This window comes from Telopea speciosissima, chromosome 4, assembly GCF_018873765.1.
Source record: "Telopea speciosissima isolate NSW1024214 ecotype Mountain lineage chromosome 4, Tspe_v1, whole genome shotgun sequence".
NCBI classification, from domain to species: Eukaryota; Viridiplantae; Streptophyta; class Magnoliopsida; order Proteales; family Proteaceae; genus Telopea; species Telopea speciosissima.
Window position 1 is genome coordinate 15,171,284 of NC_057919.1, and position 25,899 is coordinate 15,197,182.

General features: G+C 40.3%; 1 protein-coding gene across 1 annotated transcript in view; it reads right to left on the minus strand.

Annotated features, from left to right (window-relative positions):
- Window positions 1-25,899, minus strand: part of LOC122659984 — a 192,985-nt gene that overhangs the window by 51,278 nt on the left and 115,808 nt on the right. The window contains exon 15 of the mRNA XM_043855148.1: window positions 2,375-2,561. Coding sequence (XP_043711083.1) covers window positions 2,375-2,561 — 187 coding nt within the window. The remainder of the gene's footprint in view (window positions 1-2,374; window positions 2,562-25,899) is intronic.

Consider the following 25,899-nt stretch of genomic DNA (forward strand, 5'->3'; position numbering starts at 1 on the left):
TTATATTATGGCTAAGGATAAGCTCCGTTTTATTGATTCTGGTCCTCCTACATCTGATTCTAAAGACTATAATGAGTGGGTCAAGGACAATGCTATTCTCCTAATCTGGTTATAGAATAGTATGGAGCTTGATATTGCTGCCAATGTCATGTTTCACACTACTGCAAAGGGAGTGTGGGATGATTTGAAGGAGACATATTCTCAGGAGAAGAGTATAACTCATATATATGATCTGTATGAGAAGTTGTTTCAATTTCAGCAATCTGACAAATCTCTACAGGAATACTACAGTGTTTTAAGGGTATGGCTGAAGAGCTGAATGTGTTTCAGCCACTTACTACAGATATTGAGAAGCTTAAGGCTCAACGGAATGAATTTTTTGTCTCCAAGTTTCTTGCTGGTTTGAATTCTAACTTAAAGGCTGTGAAGGGTCATTTGCTTGAGACATCTAATTCTACATCTACTGGGGCTTCCAGTTCCGTTGCTACTTTAGCCCATGCAAGTACACCTATTTTCTTTACCGCCACTTCTACACCCTGGATCATTGATTCAGGGCTTCCGCCCATATGACTGATAAGTCATCATTTTTTTAATTTATTTTCTTATAGTTCACATTCTGCACCTATCATTCTTGCAAATGGCACCTCTACACCAGTTACTGGTCATGGTACAGTTCCTCTTAATCATAACATCACTCTTAATCAAGCAATTTAGTGCAACTGTGACCAAGTGTGGCTTCTCTCATTATTATTCAGATCATTCAGTGTTTGTTCGTCGCCGCAGAGAGAAGTTGGTCATCTTAGATCATCTACGTAGATGATATTATTGTCTCTGGTAATGATGAGGGTGATGTTGTTGAGGTAAAAGGGTATTTACAGCAGCACTTTCAAACCAAGGATTTAGGTCAACTCCATTATTTCCTTGGGATCGAAGTTATCAGAAGCAAAGAGGGAATCAACTTGTCTCAAAGGAAATACGTCCAGGATCTTTTATCTGACACTGGTATGCTTGCATCAAAGCCAGTGGATATTCCTATGGACCCTCATCAGAAATTTGGGGTTAATGATGGTGATCTTCTCAAGGATGTGCATTCTTACAGGAGCCTAATTGGGAAGTTGATCTATCTAACTGTCACAAGGCCGGACATATCCTTTGTTGTTAGAGTTCTCAGTTAATTCATGCAGTCTCCTCATAAAGCCCATTGGGATGCTGTTGTTTGGATCCTTCGGTACTTGAAGGGTGCTCCTGATAAAGGGCTTATTTATCGTCCCAATAAGAATATGGAGTTGGTGGCATTCTCAGATGTAGATTGGGCAGGATCGGCTATTGATCGTTGTTCTACAGCAAGGCATTGTACTTTTGTTGGAGGTAACTTGGTTAAGTGGTGTAGCAAGAAACAGACCACCATTACCAGGTCCAGTGCTGAGGCAAAGTACAGAGTCATGGCTCATACTACTGCTGAGTTGTTGTGGATTCGGTCTTTACTACTTGAGATGGGTTTTCTTATGCCAACACCTATGAAGATGTAGTGACAACCAAACTGCTGTCTACATTGCTACTAATCCTGTCTTTCACGAAAGGACCAAGCATATTGAAGTGGATTGTCACTTTGTTCGGGATGCAGTCTTGAAGAAGCTGGTCAAGACTCCATTTGTTCCTTCATCAGATCAGCTAGCTGACGTGTTCACAAAGTCCTTGCTTGCTCTTAGTTTTCGTTCTTCTTGTAACAAGCTGAGTATGGACGATATATGCTCCAGCTTGAGGGGGAGTATTAAGTTCTATGGGTATTATAGTATTTTTTATTTTCGACTCTACTTCCTAGGTTACTGTAGAGTCAGTGGGTACAGGGGTAAAGTTGTCCTTTGTACTTATTTTATTCAATGATGCAATGTTATAAATATAAGGAAGAGTTCCCGTGGCTAGGCATTCTATTCTAGCTGCAGGCTGTCCCCTCTTGGGAAGCTTGTATCTCTCCTCTTCTTTCTCCCATCACTCTCTTGTCTAATTACAGAGTCTAGGTATTCTAACAGGACTATATCGGTCCCGTATCGGATAGTATCAATCCTGTATTGGTCGATACAACTTTTTTTGAAAAATAAGTATCGCATCGGTAAGTATTGTATCGATACCCACCGATACCAATACGTATTGGCCGATACAATACGATACCTATCGATACTTAAACCCTGCTTCCAAGGACACCAAGACATCCAATACAAGCCTTAACTAAGCCAAATTGTAAAAAAATTGAACTATGACAAGAAGGTGATTCATCTTTTACCTACACACAGGAAAACTAAATGGATTTTTAAATGAATAGTCCAAAAAAAATGTCCAAGATTTAAGAAAATTTTTATCCTCTAGTTATCATAACCTGCAGCATTGGAGGCCTCAATGAAATTCTTTCATTTATATTAGTTTGCGAACCATCAACTGCGATCAATGCTAACTCTCCATGCTCAGCAACAGCTCTTGCTTGTGCTTCTTTAATTTTTATCTCTTCTTTTCTCTTCTTGGTTTCAATATCAATAGGTGCAACTCCAGCATCGACAAAGACACACCTGAAATCATAACAGAGCTAGTGTAAAATGCATACCAACAAATATTGCTGAGATTTTAAAATATTAGAAGGACATCAATTTCCCACAAGTTTTAATTTGATCTCTAAAGAACAATGTTCAAAACTTCGATCGAAATGGTCAAAATCTGGCATAATATTTTGGTTTCAATGGACCTCAAAACTAAATCCCATCACTTGTGAAATACAAAATTTTCTAAAAACGAGTTTAAACGAAATGATCTAAATGTAGAAATTTTGGTTGAAATGATCTAAATGTCGAAAGTTTGGTTGAAATAATCAAAATGTCATATTCCTTCACATAAAATACCAAATTTCTTGTCAAAATTGCTAGAACACTTTAAATTTTTTGAAAATTCAAATCTTTGAGGATTCAAACCCTCAAATTCATCTAAGCTTCCACGACAAGATTGCATAGAGATATTTGCATTGAAACTTCGAGAAAAACATGTCCCTAAAACTTATCATCTTGGTTCAATTTTTTGTGCTTTATTTGAGCAATGTTTGAATGCTTAAACTGGCAAAATAGGATGCGGAAACTGACCCAAGGCAGTGGCCAGGCGCCACCTAGGCAACAATTAGGCACCAAATATGATATAATTATGCTAGAGACCAAATATGAGAAAAACAAAATTTAATAAATAAATAAGATATAACATAAGCATATTCATCAAAGAACAAAGCAATAAACTAGGAGCATAATAGGATATAATCAATATTAAAGTGTACCATGGGGTACTTGTTAAAATTTATGTTATAAAGGGTACTTTTGTAACTGGCTTTTTTTTTTTTTTTGGATGAATAAAAATTTAATTACAAAGAAAAAAGAGGGAATATACAAGCCCAAGGGCAACAAAGCCTAACTAGGGACTAGTTAGGGCGCAAAATAGATGTAGGGAGGCCCCAGGAGACAACAATGAGCCAGTTCCTTGGGGAATCCTTCACATCACAAAGGGGGAGGGAACTAACTTTAAATGAAACATAAAAAAAGATGGCCTTCCAAATCGTGTTGAAAGAGCGGGAGTTGGACGTCCATCTTCTAAGGTTGCGTTCCATCCAAATGTGGGAGATGGTGGCACAAAAGGCAATCTTGCCAACCGAGTCGCAAATCGATTTCCCTTCGAAAGTCATGTCAATCCAAATCCATTCCCGGCTGAGGGGAAGAGGAGTGTGCCAACCAGGCCAACAATGGCGAAGGATACGGGACCAGATGGAGGAGGCAAAGGGGTAAGTGAAGAATAGGTGATCGACATCTTCAGTCCCATTCCAACAGAGACAGCAGTTGGGATGGACCTGAATATGCCGATAAATAAGGAAGGCTTGGGTAGGAAGGCAGCTAGCAAGGGCGCGCCAGGCGGTGAGGCTATGGCGAGGAATGTGACCACGAAACCAAACAACTCTATGCCAAGGACAAGGGGTCCCTCTATGTCTAACCAAATCCCAAGCGGAGTGAGAGCTGAATCTGCCCGATTGGGATGGGAGCCACCAGATGGTGTCGCCTCTACCGTGATGCCCAGGGGGGATGGGGGGGAGGGAGCTCCAAAGGTCGGCGAGGGGGGGAGGGGAGGAGGGGGGGGGACCAAGAGCATGAGGTAATGATGGCAGCAACATGGGCAAATCTGTCCAATCCGGAGGAGTAAATATCTCGGGAGCTCACAATAGAAGAGAGGACACCAGAGGGGACCACTTGTCAAGCCAAAGTAAGGTGGTCGTACCATCACCAATCCTACACGAAATGGCATCCCTGGCTAAATGTCTCACCTGCAGAATTCTACGCCAAACCCAGGAGGAATCAGTCCCTGAGCTAATAGACCAAATGGAATCTCTACGGAGGGGCCCAGCGTATACCCATGAAGTCCAGATGGAGGATCTGTTGGTGAGGATCTTCCAAATAAGCTTAATGGACCCAGCCGTGTTGACATCTTTTATTCTCCTCAGCCCAAGGCCTCCTTCAGACTTAGGAACGCAAAGGGAAGCCCAGCTCAAAGGATGAAGGAACCTGGCAGAGTCCACACCTTTCCAAAGGAAGGCACACATAATAGATTCAGCAGCCTTGATGGTGGCCTTAGGGAGGCCAAAAACACCACTCTAGTAAATGTAGCAAAACTGGAGAACCGATCTGATGAGCTCGAGGCGACCTGCATAAGATAAAAGCTTGGCTTGTTATAAGTCATGTTAAGTTGTATTTTCCATCTTTTGCTTTTATTTCCTTTTACCTCCTCAGGGAGTCATATGTAATTTCAAGAATATTGTTTATGAAGAAAACAGGTGAGTGGAGTATTCTCTCCCTCATAATCAATTCTCTCCCAACTCTCTTCTCTTCTCTTCTTCCTCTTTCCCTTGCTGTGAATCTTGTTCTATTGCTTGAATCTATCCATTCATAGATTCTAACTTGGTATCAGAGCTTGGTCCTCTAATTTGAGAGTTGACTAAAGCTTGGTTGTTCTCTTCACCTCTTCTTGGAACCCTAGAAAGGTAGAGGGTTCCATTAGAGGCTATACTATGTGAAATACAACACATATTACATTCTTTGAAGCTATATCCTTCAAACCAACAACAATGGAGGGAGATTAGCAGTCTACAAAGTGGATTTAAAGCCCTAGAAGCTGGACAGCACATTACCGCCAGCCTGTAGAGCATTCTGTTCGTTTCTCTCTCATCTCTTCACTATTTGGGATGAGGACTGGAGCATATGGATTGCCTGAGGGCCCTCTTTCAGACCCTCAACAGCTTGGTTACTAAGAGGAGCTGATTGAGGAGCATAGCTCAACTCATTGGTGCTCCCCAGGTATCGTCAGATTCTGGTTTCTCTTCTTGTTGAGCTTTCTATTGGCTGTAATGGATGGAATGGTCCCTATTGATTGATAGTGTCAACTATTTGAGTGCTTTGGCTATCGTGGAATGAAACCCAAGTGCATATTGAGTGTTTGTTGTAATTTTTTATCAAGGATTTGCTCTCGGGTTGCTAGTTAGCTGGACTGTTGGTTGCTGATTTGCCTTCTTTTGTTAGCTGGACTGTTGTGTGAGGCTTTTTTGTTTGTTGTTGGTTTGTTGAGTATCTACATATCATGTCTACCATGTCTACCATGTCTGGATCTGAGGTCAGTGGACCTTTGGAAGCGGTGGCGAAGGTAAAGTTTGCTTTCCTTTGTTAAAAGAAGAGGAAGCAGGGCCGGGAAAAGAAGAGGTGGCAGGGCCAGAAACAGAATTTCTACGTTTTATGTAGAGGTTGTTTCCCGAGGATTGTAGTTCAAAGGTTGGAATTTGTTCTAACCTAAGATTTTTTGGAGTATCAAGGATATCGTTGATTAACCATTATTTTGGTAATTTATTATCTCTCCAATTAAGCACTCGTGGTTGAATTTCTGATTCAAACGGTCGAGGCTCAAAAAGTTCCACAAATTTTTTATCGGGAGGGGGCAGAAGTTTTGTAGAGGTGGCGTTTGTCAACTCATGTAAGCATTTCCAGCTAACAGCAAGATTGTGGCAATCAGCTTTCATGCCAGTCCTTCCTGTCTTAATTTTTAAAACCATTGAATCACAAAGATTCAGGTCATGGATGGAGATGAAGAAATGTGGTTTGAGTTTGAACCAAACCGAACCATTAATCATATTTGATTCGATTCCACCAATTAGAGCATTTAGTGGCTCTTTGAGGAATCTTTTGTAAAAAACAGCCGCCATAATAGGTGTGTCTATTCCTTGACGGAAAAGGGCTGTGAGTTTAACCTATATGAGACCAATATAATTTTAAATCTACAGTGCCCGTAGGGTGTTGTATCCGGAAGACACGAGGTAAGATGGTGATAGGCATATAAATAAAAAGAAAATTGGTACCTAATATGAAGTCACCATGCTTCGGCTGGCGGTTTGGGTAGCCTCCACCCCACTATGTCCACATTTGATAACTAACCCCAATACCCAAATTGCCCTTGTGAAGTTGGACAACACCAACTATTTGGATTGGTCTCACTCTGTGAAGCTGTCTTTGAGGAGCAGGGGTACATTACTGGTTCTATCAAGGTACCTGCAATGACTAATCTAGGATATCTGAAGTGGAAGACTGAAAACTTCACTGTTATGACTTGGTTGATCTTCTCCATGAAACCTGAGATAGGTAGGAGATTTATAAGAAAGGAGACGGCAAAGGACATTTGGGATAATGTCTCCAAGACTTTTGATCGAGTGGGTGATTCTGCCAAAGTTTATCAAATCCTCCAAAGGTCATCACTATGAAACAAGGTGACAAAAGCATTTCTGCCTATAATAACATTGTCATTGAAATTTGGGAGGAATGTGATCACCACAGAGATCTTCATTTGTCCAACCCTGAGGATGAGGCAAAGGTATATAGGACACTTGAAAAGGAATGTGTCCTCATGTTGCTTGGTGGTCTTAACCTAGAATATAAACCCATTCGACTCCAGATTTTAGATGACGTGTGCAATTACTTACAAAGTGAGGAGACTAGAAGAGGATCCATGGATACTGCACCCTCACTGGAAAGATCTGCTCTCATCTCTAGTTCTCATTGTGATTGGAGAGGTGGGGGGAGAGGCCAAGGGCCAACCCGTGGAGATCATCGAGAAAAATTTAAATGTGATCATCGTGGAAAGCTGGGGCACACTAAGGAAAGATGCTGGGTTCTTTATGGCCAACCCCCTAGTATGCGTGGTGGATCCACTTGTGTCCGTGGTGGTAGGAGAGGGGGTGCTAGAGCCTAGAGCCCACACTGTGACAACTGAGACTGAGTCACCTGGACTATAGTCCGACCCAGATTCTCTTTCTAGAGATGATATTGTAGCAATACGACGGATGATGTCTCGTCTAGCCCACTCTTCTACTACACCTGTAGAGTCAGATTCTTCAGCCTCAGCCTTGCAAGCCTCTACTTCTGCACCCTCCACTGCTCCTTCTTGGGTCATTGACTTTGGTGCCACCGATCACATGACTGGTATGTCTCATTGTTATGATTCTTATTCTCTATGATCTGGTAGGGATAAGTTTAGAATTATCGATGGGTCCTGTTCTTCTTTTTCTAGTAAGGGTAATGTTTGAGTCACTCCTTCTATTTCCCTTGACTCTGTTCTTCATGTCCTTAATTTTGCCACTAACCTATTATGTGTTAGTAATCTAACCAAATCCATAAATTTCGGATATTTCAATTTTGACCGAAATATTGTATTTTTCCTGCAAGATTTCAATTGGTCATTTCGGCGGGTTTTAGGCCAAATTAAGGCTTGAAACTTCATAGAAATCCTATTTTAGGCTATATAAACACATGTAAATGTTTAAATTGCAAAAATAGTCATCCAAAGTGGTGTTTTGGATTTGCACCCTTGATTGGCAGTATACGGTCGAATCCTAATGTATAACGTAGTTAATTACACATACACATTGTTTAAGACTTTAAGTACTAGAGTATATAATAATTAATAAGCAATTTAAACATGCAGATTTTACTTCCATATTTTTCATTAATTTTCAAACCAATACCTCATATTTTACTCTATTTTTTTGAATTTTTTAATAATAGTCATTCTGAAAATTAAAATAATTAATTATTGGCAGAAAAATATTTTCGACACCGTGAGGCCGTAGATCGGCCAATGGTGTCTAACATATATTTAATTGATCCCCATACAGTTTACATAACCCCTATTTTTTTTAGATTTTTGTTGTAGGAAAATCAAAATTTTGAAGCAGAAAAATAAAAAAATTAAACCTAAGCTTCTCTTTAAACATTTGAACTTAACTTTCATTCCCAAGAGAAAAAAACTGTTGGAGAACCACTAAAACATCAAAATGGTTAGAAGCATCAAATCCGTTTTTGTCTCCAAAATTCAACTTAAGATTATCAAGAAAAACAAGTTGTTGGAGCTCCTCAACATCAGTGAAGATGTTTAAGAGTTCCACTCAAGTGGTTATAGTCCAAGTGGTCATTAATATATAGTCAATGTTTTTCCAACTTCTTGACCATGCAGCATTAATTATTAACGCATGGAAGACTGTGCGACGGTCACGAAAGACCACAACATCGTCTGTTTGAATTGACTTACTCTCTTAAACTCTTAGACATGCACGGAAGATCACATAGAAGACAGTGAAGGACGTTCATGGACACTTACACAATTCTAGCTTGTTTGTCCGTAAGTCTAGACTTAGACTTTTTAGATATGCCAATATAGCTTGATCGTCCATCCTTGTTCACGGAAGACCATGGACAACAGACTTAGACACTCTTTTAAGTCAAACCACCTAGTTTCTTGGTTTTTACATTTAAGTCCTTTTTCATGTCATTTTCTGGGTTTTTCTCATCTTGTTATTCATACACATTAGAATTGCAAGGATATTCCAATTCAACCAAATCCTAATGGCTTGTCTCGAAGAAATCTTCCATTTGATGTAACTTTCAGGTTCTTGATTCTTCAAGCACACGGAAGACCGTCATCTTCTTCATGGAAGACCATCATCAATATTTCTTCATCCAATCAACATGCTTTGCTCTTCCCTCAACTATACTTCTTCAGTAGTTTGGGTATCATCTATCTCTTAGCATTTAGCACACACATTAGTATATCCAAAAGGCCAAAACACACATCAAACAATGGTTTTCATATCCGAAACACATAATATATAAATGGAATCTTCTAGGTCCAACACATTACAAGAGGCTGGGATTGTTGCACAAACGCCAAGGAAGAAACCTCCTATAAGGTGCAAAGCCAAGTCAAAAGGATGATTTTCATTCCATTCAGCAGTCAAATTCTGAGTTGCATCATAGACTTAAAACTGATGCAAATGCAAGTGACTGAGTCAATAGATTTGATCCAATTTGTTATGTCCAGGCCTAAGACAGCCAGGTTTAGCAAGTCTATCCCAAGAACCAGGCCCATTGGGTCAAAAGTAAAACCTTTTAAAGAGATCAAATGACCATGTAATCTCTTTTTTTTTTGTAATGGAGGTAAAACTGTAATTTCAATCTCGTAAGCCATTAATTAAAAATGTGTAGGCCATCAAAAAGGAGCAATACATCTGAGTCTTCAGCAGTATTAAGTAGTAGAAAAGCTAACTTAGAGCAATGGTAAAAGATTCCGGCTGCCTGGAATCTCATCCGTCAGACCGGCCCTTTAGCTCCTTGGCGCAAGCTGCTCTGGTTCAAGCACCACATCCCCCGCCATTGCTTCAGAGCTTGGAGAATCTTCACCAAATGCCTCCCAACTCAGGCCTTTCTTCGCTCCAGGCAGATCTCAGTCTCTCCTGCCTGCTGCCTCTGCTGGAACAATTCTGAAGACTTGGACCATCTTTTTTTTGAGTGCCCTACTGCTGCTGCCATCTAGAAAGGAATCTTGTCCAAGTGTTGGCCTTCTCGCAGAAGAATCCTCCCTTTCTCAAGAGAATGGATCTGGATTGACATGACCTTTGGGGGACACTCTACTTGTAACATTGTTGGGAGATTAGCTTTTTGTGCAACCCTCAACCACATTTGGATGGAGCGCAATATCAGGAAATGGACCTCCAACTCTCGCTCCTATCAGAAGATTTGGGATTCCATTTCCTTTGAAATCAAAGCAAAGTTAATGCTAGCTCCTCCCTCTTACTGCTCGGACACCCCAAGGAACAGGCTCATTGTTGATTCCTGGGGCATATCTAATGTTGCTTTTGCTGCTACTGCTGGCCTTTAGCTAAGCTTGGGCTTGGCTTTTTTATTTTTTTTTTCTTCCCCTCGGGGTCCCTTGTGTTTCTCCTCTCTTTTGGTAATGAAATTCTTTTTCACCTAAAAAAAAAAAAAGATTCCGGCTGACACCGCAAATGCCCAGGTTCGAATCTTGAGGGCAGCCACTTTGAGTAAAAATGCCGAAGGTTAGTACCGAGTCCAAACTCCCCCTTCCCCCCCCCCCCCCCCGACTCACCCCTCCCACCGCACAGGCAGGACCAGCACTAGATAATGGCCCTTTTTTAAAATAGTAGAAAAGCTAAGTTTCCTTTTTAGAGTCCACTACGCAGTCAGAATGTATCTTCTATTTATATGCATTGTACACATTGATTGGGTTTATTGGAATGAATAAAGATCCGTTCTGCAGGTACGATAAATGACAAATAGCACAGGCCCAAAGCGAGAATAGTTGAAATTGATAGAGAAAATCAAGCAGAAATACAGATCTGCAAATTTAATCAGGCAAAACAGTTAGCTAATATCTCAACCCAAGAAAAATTTAAGGAAGAATAGCCATGACCTGCTGATACTCATAAAAATCGATAGAAGTTACAAGTTACGATGCTCTGGTTTTGAGACCATGTATAGGCTACAGTGGTGGCTGAAAAGCCCTACTACTTGACTGAAATAAAGACTGATAATATTCCTACTACAAATCACTTATCAAGGACAAAACGAATGTAGAAATAGGGCACTGTTACCCTATCCAACAGTCAGGATCAATAGGCTGTCCAACAGTAACTTTCAGCGGTAACAACAGGCCTTTGAATACTTCTCAGGAATAGGTTGAATCACAGAAAATAAAATAGAACAGAAGAATAAACAGCAAATAGAGAAGAAGGAAAGAAGGTATAGGGATGGGTCTCTCACCCACGGCCTCTCACCGTATTTTGGTCTCTCACCAATGGCCTCTCACCACACTCTCCCAAAACAATTGTCTCTCACAGCAACATGATTGTAAAACAGCTATTTTTTTTCCTTCATTCAAATCGTGACCAGAGCTCTATGGCTCATTACATATTTAAAGTTGCTGAAAGTTATAAAAATGGAAACTATTAGAAGCCTCTTACATAATTGTCAAGGCGTCGCCTAAGCGCCACTTAGGCGTCCAAGCGGATTTTTGGGTGCCTAGGTGGCTTCCGCCTTATTGTAGGGTGCCTTGCATTGTTTTCGTATCGAACCAGGTTTTGGCACTTATTTATGCCAAATATCATTTAATACATTTCAATTACTTAAGATATTATTCATAATTCATAAATAAGCAAATACCCCCTATTTGAATCCAATAAAAATAGTTAAAAAATAAAATTCCAAAAGGATAAAAAGTCAACCCCCTAGTTCAAGAACAAAAACTGGATTTTTGGCAGTAGGTGAAATTTTCAACTTTTTAATGCTGGTTTTTTCTCAAATCTAAAAATTCTATAAATCTTAATATGGTAAAACATTACTAAAAACCAAAAGTGCGGAAAAATATTCATTTGTTTTGATATCTAAAAATATATTTCATTTAGAGCAATTTTAAAAGCATTCGCGCACACCAAATAAGGTTTGACCGGAACATAACTCCTTTAATACAAATCAGATTTAAGCAATCTTGGATTTGTTGGAAAGCTGGTTTTGTGCTCTACCTAATACAAATTGTCTCATGTAAAAATAAAATCATTTTGTTAGCATTGTTATGGAGTTCTTTTTTCCTTTAGTCCAAGCTGGATCTCCTTTCTTTAATATTAGTATAATCCAGCTTGAGGGGGAGTGTTAGAATATATGTACTCCAGAATACCGTGGGGGTATTCTGGTCCTTTTGGGGTATTTTTATGTTATTAAGTGTAGTTAGCTTATGTCGGCTATGTGGGTTTAGTCCCACATCGCCTAGCTTAGACTATTTGTAACTTATAATAGAGGGGCCTTTCTATCAATACAATAAGCCATTCCATTATTTTATCCCCTCTCTCCAACCCACGGTTCAACCAACATGGTATTAGAGCTGGTCTGATCTAGGTTAGAGAGAAGAAAAAAAACCCTATTTCTCCCTTCTCCTCCAATTGATCTCTTTCTTCTTCTCCCTTTTCTCGGTTTTCTCCTCCTACTGGTTTTCTTCTTCTTACCCATGTAAGGGGGCAGCACTAATGAGGAAAATAAAATATCCAATGATTTAGTTGCTGCCCTCTTTCATTCTATTCGAATTTTTTCATTAAAATTCTGCTGGATCCTTCTCTGCGATTTGGAGTTCCCCTTCTTTGAGATCAGATCTCTATGAAAACTGATCCTCTAATTTTGGAACACGCTATGCAGCCTTTTCCTACCCTATTCCAAAACCTAACTTCCCTTTTTTCTTTATTTCCATCTTTTATTATTTTTTTCCAGCCTCAATCCCCAAATCGATCTCACCTTGTCAAGGTTTTTCAAAACCCTGATTCTAATCGATTTTGGGGCTTCCCTTGTCAGATGCAGCTAATTTTTCAGGGATAATTCCCAACTAATCCAAGCCTTAATCGACCTCAGTTTGAAGTTTGAACACAATCTGATGGCTGGATCTGTCCCTACAGCAAAATCTTCTCATCCTGCCTTTTATGGTTCCCTGTTAAAACCCTAACTCAAATCGACATTAGGGTTACATGTTTCAGTTTTTGCTGCCTTTTGGAGGGATGCTTACTCCACCTACAAGGATCACTCGACCTCAGTTTCAGCCTCTGTCCAAGTGTTTGAAGACCCCTAACCCCAATCGATCCTTTTTTTCAGGGTTTTTTCAAAACCCTGACAAATATCAATTTTAGGGTTAGGGTTGATTGCTGCTATTGGAGTTTTTTGGAGGTGTTTCTACCATTAAGAAGGACATTCTACTTCAACTATTCCTGGCTTGAAGAAGGTCTATTGAACATGATAGCTGCTGCCCTATTTTTCTGCAATTTTTTGGTGTTTCTCCCAAGTGAAGATCAAGTCTCAATTACCTAGGAGATGGGTTATTCGAACTGGAGATCCATTCTAGTAGTGGTGGTCAGCATCTATTACCAGAAGACATCACCTTTGACAAGTCATCATCACTTTGTTGAAGCCCCCTTCCCTACAATCGATCTTCCCTTTCAGGGTTTTTTACAAAACCCTGTCTATAATCGATCTAAGGGTTAGGGCAGTCCACTATTGCTGATTTTTTTGAGGAGAGTTTTATAAACATTAGAGGAGTATTCAGCCCCTATTTCAGCATCTTTCATCAGTTCTTTTTGGAAAAATTCAGGTTCATCCTTATGGCTCAGGTTCTCCAATTATCAACCTATTTTTTACTTGTTCCTATACGGCTGGCTACTTCAACAACCTATGGATCTGTCTAGTTATTTATCTTACATTTGCTGGTTAGTTTGAGCTTTACTACCTACCTGGCTGGTATTATTGTTTGGCTTCTGTAAGCATGACTGGTTGATATGTTACTGCTGCCTTTATGTGATCTACTACTGCCCTATTATTGTGACTGAGTTTCCTACTATTGGAGATCAAATTTCTTTTATTCTTGAAGCCTCGAATCTGCTATCCTGGAGATCGGTTTATTTGGGACTACAACAGCAGGTTCCACGATTCTTGGTTGCAACTACGAACTTATTCAGTTATGTGGAGCTTTTCTGGTACATATCCGGCTCACTTTGGAGCTTGAATCCTAGCATTGTTCCCTAATTCAGATCTGATTCAATTTTTGTTGAAGCTTCTTTAATCCATTGCTGTCCAGATATCTTCGTTCGTACTGTTTAGCATGTGGGAGTTTATACCTTGGAGTTTTTTGCACAATTGTTCCTCCTTGTTTGAAGATTGATCAAGCCTTGAAAAATGGAGCCTTTCCTTTCATCAAATCAGATCTGTATCCTTATCCGATCTGAATATTGGAGTTAGGAGTTTCTCCCCTGCAGGAGTTTCCATCAAAAGTGTTTGTTTGATCCGTTGAAGATGGTTGGAAATTTATATGTTGCATTATTGGCTCCGTACTTCATTATCCCACTGCTGTTTTTCCTTCACCACCTCCCAAAACATACCTTTGGCATTCCCCATAACCACCTTGGAAGTTAATGGTATTCTCTTCTTTACCATTTCTTCTTTTTCCATTACCCTTGGCAGCCATTGAAAAATTCTGGAATGTTATGTTTTGCCCTATCTCTAAAATCATCTCTCTTATGTCCACGTGCACTACACGTGAGGGGGGGGATTATATACAGTATACCTGCAGCCATTGCAGAGAGCAAAACATGTAGGGACATTTGGTGCAAAATATAGAAGGTCAGAGGTTTCACCATTGCCAATGGGTATCTACTTTGTTATTGGATTGAGTTTGCCGCAAGGGGGAAGTTGGTCTTAAAATTTTGAAGATGTTTGGTTATTGCCTGCCTATATGAGGTTCTACAGTTGGGTTGTTTTTTTCCGCTGCTTGCTCTTTACTGCTGCCTGATACGTCTGCTCGCTACCCTAGTCACTTATTTTTAAGATTATCAGTCCGAGATTCATCACTGGACAATTGCTGAAGATTGGTGAAAGTTTACTGATCAAGTCTGCCCAAGTTTTGAAGATCTAATTTTACAAGTTCTTGAAGGTTTATTCGGGAGCTGCGTTCATCTTGAAGCTGGATTCTGCTACAACTTATCTTTTCCCATTTTATTCAAGTTGGGCATTAGTACCTTGTATGCGCCAACTTGAGGGGGAGTGTTAGCATTGTTATGGAGTTCTTTTTTCCTTTAGTCCAAGCTGGATCTTCTTTCTTTAATATTAGTATAATCCAGCTTGAGGGGGAGTGTTAGAATATATGAGCTCCAGAATACCGTGGGGGTATTCTGGTCCTTTTGGGGTATTTTTATGTTATTAAGTGTAGTTAGCTTAAGTCGGCTATGTGGGTTTTAGTCCCACATCGCCTAGCTTAGACTATTTGTAACTTCCCCTCTATTATAGATAGAGGGGCCTTTCTATCAATACAATAAGCCATTCCATTATTTTATCCCCTCTCTCTAACCCACTGTTCAACCAACACATTTGATCAATCAAATTTCTTAGAAAACAAGAACATTTCTCTAAATCGAGAGCAGGTTAATTACTCGTTGATAACATCATATTTTCTAAGAACATTATAAACTGTCACCAAAACCAGAACTGAATTAAGACTTGAATGACCAGAATCGATCACCCAACCCCTTATTTATAATTACCTCAAATCATAGCCAAAGTATGAATCCCCCCTAGTCCTATTCTTATTAGGAATTCCCACTCCAATTAGGAATCCCAAATAGAGATCGGACAGAGGGAAAAAAACAGAAAAGAAAATAACAGAAAAGAAATAAAAAGTAAACATAAATCAACTAACACAAAAGGACTAAATTACCCCTATCGGGTAAAGTAGTCTATCTCAACACTCCCCCTCAAGTTGGAGCAAAGATGTCGATCATGCCCAACTTGACTAGATTGGGATGAAACAATTTCCCAGACAATCCCTTAGTGAAGATATCAGCAAGTTGATCAGCAGATGTCAGAAAGGGAATGCAAATCAGCCCATCTTCTAACTTCTCTTTGATGAAATGCCTATCTACCTCAACATGCTTGGTACGATCATGCTGTACTGGGTTGTGTGCTATGCTGATTGCAGCCTTGTTGTCGCAGTACAACATCATAGGAAGACAAATAGGAACACCAAGATCTTGTAGCAAACCTTTAAGCCAGAGTAATTCACAAATACCTTGTGCCATAGCTCGAAACTCAGCTTCGGCACTAGAACGAGCAACTACATTTTGCTTCTTGCTTCGCCATGTGACAAGATTTCCACCTACAAAGGAGCAATACCCAGAAATAGACTTGCGATCTGCAGAACCAGCCCAATCAGCATCAGTGTATGCTTCTATCCGTAGGTGACCATGTGTAGACAGAAGAATTCCTTTTCTAGGAGCTGACTTCAAATAGTGCAAGATACGAAGAACAACCTCTATATGAGAAGAGTAGGGATCATGCATAAACTGGCTCACAGTACTCACGGCGACAGCAATGTCAGGACGAGTGTGTGAGAGATAAATCAGCTTCCCTACAAGTCTTTGGTACCGCCCTTTATCAATAGGCTCACCCTCTTTCTCCTTGAGTCGAACAGTAGGGTCCATAGGAGTATCTGAAGGATGGCAGCCTAACAACCCGGTTTCAGCCAATAAGTCTAGGACATACTTCCTCTGGGAGAGAAAAATGCCTTTAGAAGATCTGGCCACTTCAATCCCAAGAAAGTATCGTAGTTTCCCTAGATCTTTAATCTCAAATTCTTGTCCAAGGAAGGTCTTCAACCGTCTGATCTCATCACCATCATTGCTAGTAACCACTATGTCATCAACGTAGACTATAAGAACAGTGAGTTTTTCACCAGCCCTCTTTATAAAGAGTGTGTGATCAACATTACTCTGCTTATAGCCCACAAAAATCATGGCCTTGTGGAATCGGCCAAACCATGCTCGAGGTGACTGCTTCAACCCATAAAGTGCACGCTTCAGCCTACACACTTTTCCTTAGTTTCTGTCACAAGATAATCCTGGTGGAATGTCCATATACACCTCCTCATCCAGTGCTCCATTTAGGAAGGCATTTTTTACATCTAGCTGCTGCAAATTCCATCCAAGGTTGACCGCACATGATAATAACACACGAACAGTATTTAACTTTACAACAGGTGCAAAAGTTTCCTGGTAATCAATGCCGTATGTCTGAGTGAACCCCTTGGCCACGAGTTGTGCCTTATACCTATCCACAGTACCATCTACCTTCTGTTTCACCACAAACACCCATTTACATCCAACGGTTTTCTTCCCAGGTAGAAGAACCATAAGCTCCCATGTGTTATTTTTCTTCAAGGCTTCCATTTATTCCATCATAGCTGCCTTCCACTTTCCATCTGATAGAGCTTCTTGCCAACTGTTAGGAATACGAACAGAAGAAAGAGAGGAAACAAAAGCACGAAAGGATGGGGAAAGGGAGTCATAAGAAACAACATGAGATATGGGATGCTGAGTGCAAGTTCTGACACCTTTGCGAAGAGCAATAGGTAATTCAAGAGAAGAAACATTACCAGGTGGAGAGGCAGGTTGTGGATCCGGGTTCGGCAATTGGATGGGTATTGGAGCAACAGTTGATTGAACCTGCTTATGTTTCCTTGCATAGGTCTTCACAGTACTGTCATCAATCCTCCTCTGAAATTCACTAATAGTCCTTTGGATAGGAGTCTGGACCGGGGTAGATTGCCTCCCCTGAATAGAGATAGTCTCCCCTCGTATAGAAACCTCTCCCCCGACTCAAGGGGAGTACTAGTGGGTAGGCGAACTGGTTCGACTCAGGGTAAACAGGATCAAGTGGAGGGGAGAGTTCATAGTCAGCACATCTTCACTAATACTCTCGAAGAGCGGGGACACATAATATGGAACACTTTCATGAAAGACAACATCCATGCCGACAAAAGTCCTCAAGGGATGGAGGGTAATAACATTGTACATTCCCCTTCGTGTAGCGAGTAACCCAAGAAAATGCAGCGGAGACTACGTGGTTCAAGTTTACCAGGGGGACCTCGTATCCTGGCATAACAAACGCAGCCAAATACCTTAGGTGGGACTATAAAGGAAGAAGAGCCAAGTAATAGCTCAATAGGGCTATGGAATGAAGAAGCCGATCGGGCATTTATTAATTAAATAGGCTGCGTAAGGACAAAGATCCCCCAATAAAGGGAAGGGACATTGCGAGCAAACATAAGAGCTCTAGCCACCTCAAGAGGTGGCTTTTCCTCTCAGCCACACCATTTTAGAGGTCGGAGTCAGAACAGTTGTGGTCGATGGAGGATTCTCTAAGGGCGTAGGTATTTTTGGAACTGACCTTCCATATACTCTTTCCCATTGTCACTCCTCAAAATTTGAAGAGTGGCATTAAATTGGGTATTAACCAACTGATGAAAGTACTGAAAACATGAAAAAACTTCATTTTTGGTGTGCATAAGGTAGACCCAAGTGAACCTAGAATAGCAGTCAATAAAAGTGACATACCACCGATGTCCAGACAGGGAAGCTTTCCTACTAGGACCCCACACATCAGTATGAACAACATAAAATAAAGAAGAGGATCTTTTATTAGAAATAGGATAATTTGAACGTGTCTGTTTAGCCAAGACACAAGGCTCACAAAAAAAAACTTCCTTATTACAGTCTTTAACTAATGCTGGAAATAAAGTTGATAAAGTACCTAAAGGGGGATGGCCTAGCCTAGAGTGCCATTTGTGTAATTCAGAAGAGAAAGATGCCGAAGGTAAAGCCTGGGTAGGTGTAGGATCTCCATCATGCAGGTACAATCCGCCATGTACTTTACCCGATCCAATCGCCTTCCCCGAGTCCAGTTCCTGAAAAACACAGTGAGTGGGAAAAAAAGCCACTTTACAATTCAGGGATTTGGGGATACTGCTAATGGAAAGAAGGTTAGTTGTAAATTTTGGAATATACAACACAGATGACAGTGTAAGAGAAGGAGAACAACCAATGGATCCTTTCCCTGAGATGGAGGAGAGGGAACCATCAGCAATTTTGACTTTATCCTTACCAGAAGCAGGAGAATATGTATTAAAAAGGCTGGAAGAACCTGTCATGTGATCAGTAGCACCGGAGTCTATGATCCATGGAGTGGAAACTACTGATGCATAATGACCAGCAAGGAAATACCTGTACGGGCAAAGAAGGAACCTGAATTGGCGGCAGACGTAGTAGAGGCAGCGGATGTGTTCAACATACCCCGGAGAGCCTGGAGTTCTTCTTGGGAGAAACCAATGTCAGCAGTGGGAGTTGGAGCTACACTTTCAGTGTGATTGGCTTTGTTTTTAGACTTAGCACGACCATGTTTGGCCTCAAAATCAGCAGGCTTCCCATGTAATTTCCAACACTGAGCCTTAGTGTGATATGGTTTGTGACAATGCTCACACTTCACAAGCTCTTTGGTAGTAGCAATAGTAGCAACACTGCTAGAAGAAGAAACAGGGGTGGAGCCAGCAGTCTGTAAGGCTGATCTCTCAACTTTGGGAGTAATTAGCATGGCAGCCCTTCGTGTCTCTTCACTGTGAACATAAGAAAAAGTCTCCTCTAAGGTGGGGAAAGGAACCTGACCAAGGACTTGTACCCGAATGGGATCATAATCATCATTAAGACCAGCCAGGAAATCATAGACCCGAAACTGATCAACATAAGAGTGATAGGCAGTAATGTCAGCAGTAGTAGTAGGTTGAAACCGAGCATAATGGTCCAATTGCTGCCATAAACATTTGAGGGCAGCATAGTACTTAGTGATAGACATCTCCTTCTGAGTAGTTTTTTGGAGTGTCTTCCTGATTTCATTAACCTGAGCACCACTACCTGATCGACCATAAGTTCCCTTGACGGCAGTCCATATCTGAGTAGCAGTGTCAAGGAGGAGATACTAACTAGAGAGGTTAGTGGTCATAGAATTCAAAACAAATGACATCACCATAGCATCGTTGGCAGCCCATTTAGTACGGGCAGCACCCTCTTCAGTAGGCTGGTTGGTGGTGCCAGTAAGATGGCCAGTGAGTCCCCTACCAGCCACGGTCAATGACAATGATCTGGCCCAAATTAAATAATTTGTACCATCAAGTTTAATGGCAGCAGCATAGGGAAGAAAGTCATTCCTAGTCTGACCATCTCTTCCAGAAGTAGCAGTAGTCATCTCTGAGTCACCCATAATTCAGCCAAGCAGGAATCAATCCAATAATGAAGAAGAATCAGATTTTCAAAAAACTGCAGGGGATGAGGCTGATAAGCAGGTTGAGTGTAGCAATGTGATAGGGAAACAGTCCCTCAAAAAATCTCCCCAAGTAAGTAGCCCAAAAACTGAAATCGATATAGTGTCAGGGTTTTTTAAAACCCTGACAGTTGAGATCGATAAGAGAAGAGAGGGGCTGGAACTTGAAGGTCTTCAAAATATGCTGATGTAGCAGTGATAGGTGCTGTCCAGAGGTCTTCCAGCAGTGCTCTAAGATGAACAATCAACCTCCTATTCGATAGGGTTGATTTTCCAAAAAACCAAGAGCAGTCCAAAATTGCAGGCAATGTTCAAAATCTCACGAAATCTCGATCGAGATTTCGAGCTGCTCGAAACGAAATGTAAATTCGAATAAAAAAAATACAATATCTCTGAGCGAAATACTCGAAATTTCGCAATATCTCGAGATTTTTCCAATATCTCGCGAGATATCGAATTTTTCGTCAAAACACTTCATATAAAAGACACCATTTCGTCAGTCTCGGTTGAAATTCAAAACAGCTCTGGTTTTGGTGTTTTTCTCATTTCTTCTTCATTCTTTCACTTTTCATTTGAATCTTTACCGCATCTACACCGGAACCACTTGGAGAACACAAGATTCAAACTTCTTAGCACATCTGTGAAGCCTTTCCACTATTCCAGGTAAAACCATATTCTCAAAATTTGTTTTTTTTAAGGAAATGCATGATCAATATGTTTGTTTGTGATGAAATTAATATATGTTAGACACCGAAAGCTGATCTACAACTTCACAGTGTCAAAATTTTTTTTTGGTATATATATTATTTTTTTATTTTTCTGTTTCAAAATTTTGAATTATTTACAACAAAAATAAAAAAATAATAAGGATTATGTATATTGTATGGTGATGAATTAAATATATGTTAGACACCATTGGCCGATCTACGGCCTCATGGTTTCGAAAATATTTTTCTGCCAATAATTAATTATTTTAATTTTTGAAAATTATAAAATATATTTAAAAAATTCAAAAAAATAGCAAAAAATAAGAAAAAATATGAGGTTTTTGTTTTAAAATTACTGAAAAATATAAAAGTAAATTGTACATACTTCTTAATTGCTGCCCATTTACATATCTTTTCAATTTTGTTGTGCTAGGCCAATAATTATTTGAAAAATATTTTAAAAAAGTATTTTTAAATATGAGAAAAATATGAGGGTTAGGGAAAAAATACAAAATAGCTATAAGTAAATTCTATATGTTGTTTTATTGCTGCCCATTTGCATATAATTTCGGTTTTGTTGTGCTAGGCCAATATTTATTTGAAAAATATTTTAAAAAATTGTTTTTAAATATGAGAAAAATATGAGGGTTAGGGGAAAAATACTAAATAGTTATATACTTGTGTTAGTGCTCTTAAACAGTTAAACAAAAAGAATTGATGTGCTTCAGTAGTTCAGTGATTAATGAATTGTCTTTTATTCATGCAACAGTAAACTAGTCCGATTATGGCGGACCGTGGTAAACGACAGAGCTAGAGGCAAGAGGGGCAGAGGCAGCCGGCCCGGACCCAGGGGGAGGAGAGCACACCCGGGCGCACTAGGGGTGACATTGCATGGTTGCACGACAATCCAATTGATGGGAATAAAAGAAAATCCCAATGCAACTATTGTCACATGCAGTTTTTGGGAGGTGGTGCCACTAGACTCAAACAACATCTAGCTGGGAATTCTCCTGAAGTGGTCGCATGTCATATGGTCCCTGTGGAGGTATCTAGGGCTGTCATTGATTACATGAAGGGAGGGAGTAAGAGGAAGGCTCAGAGGGAGAAGGCAAGAGTAGAACTTGAGGAAGCAGTGAGGTGTACAGCGGGAGGCCATTGTGATGATGATGATGATGACAGTAATGATGTCTATGTTCCTGATGATATAGAGACTGAGCGAGAGGCTAGGGATTGGAGACGAGCACAGATGATGAGCAGAGCCAGTTATCATGAGGATCAAGAGAGACAGAGAGTTGGTGGTAGTGGAGGAGCTGGTAACTCTAGAGCTGGTACTAGTGGTAGTGGAGGAGCAGGTACATATAGAGCAGGTGGGTTGCCTAATCCCTTTAGGAGATCACAGAGTACGAGGGCAGCTCCGCCTCCGCCTCCGCCTCCAGCACCACGAGATGACCCAGCACTTCGGTAGAAAACCTTAGACCTGTAACCAGTAACTTGAGAGAGACGAGAAGAGAGAAATAGAGAGAATAATAGCTTAGAATAATATCATTGATAGGTAAGCCCCTCTATTTATAATAGAGGGGAAATTACAACGAGACTAAACTAGGCGATGTGGGACTAAAACCCACATAGCCGACTGTACCTAATAACATAACAAATAAACTAACCCCAAAGGGACCAGAATACCCCCACGGTATTCTGGATTACATATTCCAACACTCCCCCTCAAGCTGGATTATACAAATAAGTAAAGAAAGAAGATCCAGCTTGAACTAAAGAAAAAAGAACTCCTAATAATGCTAACACTCCCCCTCAAGTTGGCGCATACAAGGTAATAATGCCCAACTTGAACAAAATGGAAAAAAAACTAAGGTGCACCAGAATCCAGCTTGACATATGAATGCAGCTCCCAAATAAACCTTCAAGAACTTGAAAAATAGATCTTCAAAACTTAGACAGACATGATCAGCAAACCGGGATTGGAATGTCTTCCAAAAAAGGCAGCTTTCATCGATCTTCAATAGCTATCCAGTGATGAATCTTAGATTGTCATAATGACATAAAATCTTGAAGTTAAATAACTAGAGCAACAAGCAGCGAAAACAAACTAAATCAGGCAGCGGAAAAAATACTGTATCAACCCAACTGAAAGTCCTCAAATAGGCAACAACCAAATATCTTCAATACTCTTCAATACTTCAATCTCCCCCTTACGGCAAACTCAACCCAATAACGAATGATACCCAATGGCTGCAATGGTGGAGAAAATTGATCTTCTATGTTTTGCACCAATGTTCCTGCAAGTTCTGCGTTCTGCAATGTCTGCAGGTGTATTGTATATAATCCCCCTCTCACGTGTAGTACACGTGGACATAACAGAGATGATGTAAGAGATAGGGCAAAAACATAATATTCCAGAATTTTCCAAGAGGTGCTAAGAGTAATGGAAAAGGAAGAAATGGCAAATTAGAGAATATCATTATCATCCAAAGTGGTTATGGGTATATGCCAAAGGTATAGGATATGAAGGGAATTAGAATTATTGAAAGGGAACGGTGTTGGAAAAAAGGATGGCATGGCTGTAATTTGGTGGAAATCCACTTTTAAATACAATCTAAGCCAAAGGGCAAACTGGTAATAAATCAGAATTTTCAAGGGTCAATTGGGTAGTCAAATAGGGGAATGTATAAAAAAGCAATGGCAGTTCCTTAAATAACCAGAATTATGCAAGGGGCCAATGGTAAATAAAGAAGTAATGGGACATGAAGAATTAGTATTGTTGTATGGGGACAAATTAGGCAATGACATGAAATATGGATATGAACTAAATTAAGCATAAAACCAAGGGTTTTTATGGAAAATGATAAATTATGGGATTGGCATGGGATATGGTGACATAAGTGACATGGGGACATGGATGACATAGGGAACATGGGAGACATGGGGTAATAAAGGACAAAAGAAAAAAATACTTAAAATAGGTAATGTGACTGTCCTTAGTTTTCTTGACAGTCACGTAACCAGCAAAAGAACCCAAAACTCACGTTAACTATAGAAATCATGTTCTACCTCCAGCCGAAAACGAAAGCAACAATTTTGACGAAACTCAAGGAACAAGAGCTGCAACGACACTGTTTACTAGGATAGGGCCTCAACAGACACCATGGTCGTCTTCAACCTTTGTAAAACCAATACTAATCGAAACACAACCAGCAATCAGAGGCGGAAACCCAGTCGTCGTTAGTACCAGGATTCAAACAGAGATTCAGATTCAATAGTATGCCATCGTCACCTTTGAAGGACCTGCAACTAACGAAACCAGTGGGGAAAAGAGTGCGACCCATCGACCAAGAGATCATGCCGAGAAACAAGCAAATCAGGAAGAACCAGCAACAAACCCATCAAGAACCTAGGGCTCTAGTAACGGTTCACCAACCTCCAGCATGAACCAAAGGGGAAAGATAATGAATCAAAACAGAAGACTGGCAGTAACCAAGCACATATCATAGGTGCAATTGAGGCAGAAAACCAATAGCGTGAACAAAAAACCGAGAAATCCGGGAAATAAAACAAAGAAAGTACCGGACGGAACTTGCAACCGAGAAATTAGGACAAAAAAACGTCTTCAACCTTGCAACCAAGAAACCTAGTAAAGAAGGAGGCAGCAAAGCAAACACAATAGTAGATTCAACGATTCAGTATGATTAATATACATCAATCTTCAACGAAACTTATAGGAAACCCTAGTTCTTCTTCGTTTATGAACAAGGGTTTCTCCATAAATCGAAGAACTTTGAAACGACTCTCAAAACTGCAAATCTTGGAGAGAATCAGTCACTGGATGCCTAGCTCTGATACCATGTAGAAAACCTAAGACCTATAACCAGTAACTTGAGAGAGACAAGAAGAGAGAAATAGAGAAAATAATAGCTTAGAATAATATCATTGATAGGTAAGCCCCTCTATTATAAATAGAGGGGAAATTACAACGAGACTAAACTAGGCGATGTGGGACTAAAACCCACATAGCCGACTGTACCTAATAACATAATAAATAAACTAACCCCAAAGGGACCAGAATACCCCCACGATATTCTGGATTACATATTCCAACAACTTCACTAAGCACCTGGTGTTTATAGAAAGAAAAACAACAAACAACCAAAAATCAAGGGAGCATGGAAAAATCTGAAGGGGATGGTGAAGGAATCTATAGCTAAGTTGATGTTATACAATACCATCCCAGCAAACACAGCACAAGGCCCTTTTTATCAGACTATGATAGATTCCATTGCTGAGGCTGGCCCAGGGTATAAGGGGCCCACCCCATCTGAAATTATGAATGTGTATTTGCCCCAGCAGAAGAGAGAGCTTGAAGACTACATCAATGAAATGAGGGGGATGTGGGAGAGCTATGGGGTGACCATAATGTGTGATGGTTGGACTGGTCCTACAAGAAAGTCCATCATCAACTTTATGGTGTATTGTGATGGGAGGATAGTCTTTCTGAAGTCTGTTGATGCATCCAAGGAGAAAAAGGATGCAAAGTATATCTACAAATTGTTGAAGGAAGTGGTAGAAGATGTAGGAGTGGGGAACGTTGTCCAAATTGTAACAGACAACGGAAGCAACTACAAGAGTGCCAGTGAGAAGTTGATGCAAAACAGTAAGTACCGGTTGTTTTGGACTCCATGTGCTGCCCATTGTATAGACCTCATGTTGAAGGACATGGGAAAGATCAAATTGGTACAACATGTTGTGGAAAAGGTAAGGCAAATGACCAACTTTGTCTACAACCATGGGTTTGCATTAAACCTCTTGAGGGAGAAGTGTGGGGGTGACTTAGTGAGGCCAGGCATAACTAGATTCGCCACCAACTACATTGCACTCAAGAGTATAGAGACCAAGAAGTTTGGACTTAGATCAATGTTTGCTTCTGAAGACTAGTTCAACTGGAATGGGTCCAATACCCATGGTGTTAGGGAAGCACAAGCTACCATTTCATCAGATGACTTTTGCTCAAAGTTGCATGAAGTGGTACAACTTCTGAACCCAGTGGTCAAGGTTTTGCATATAGTTGATTATACTCTCAAGGGACCAACAATGCCACATCTATATGCTGC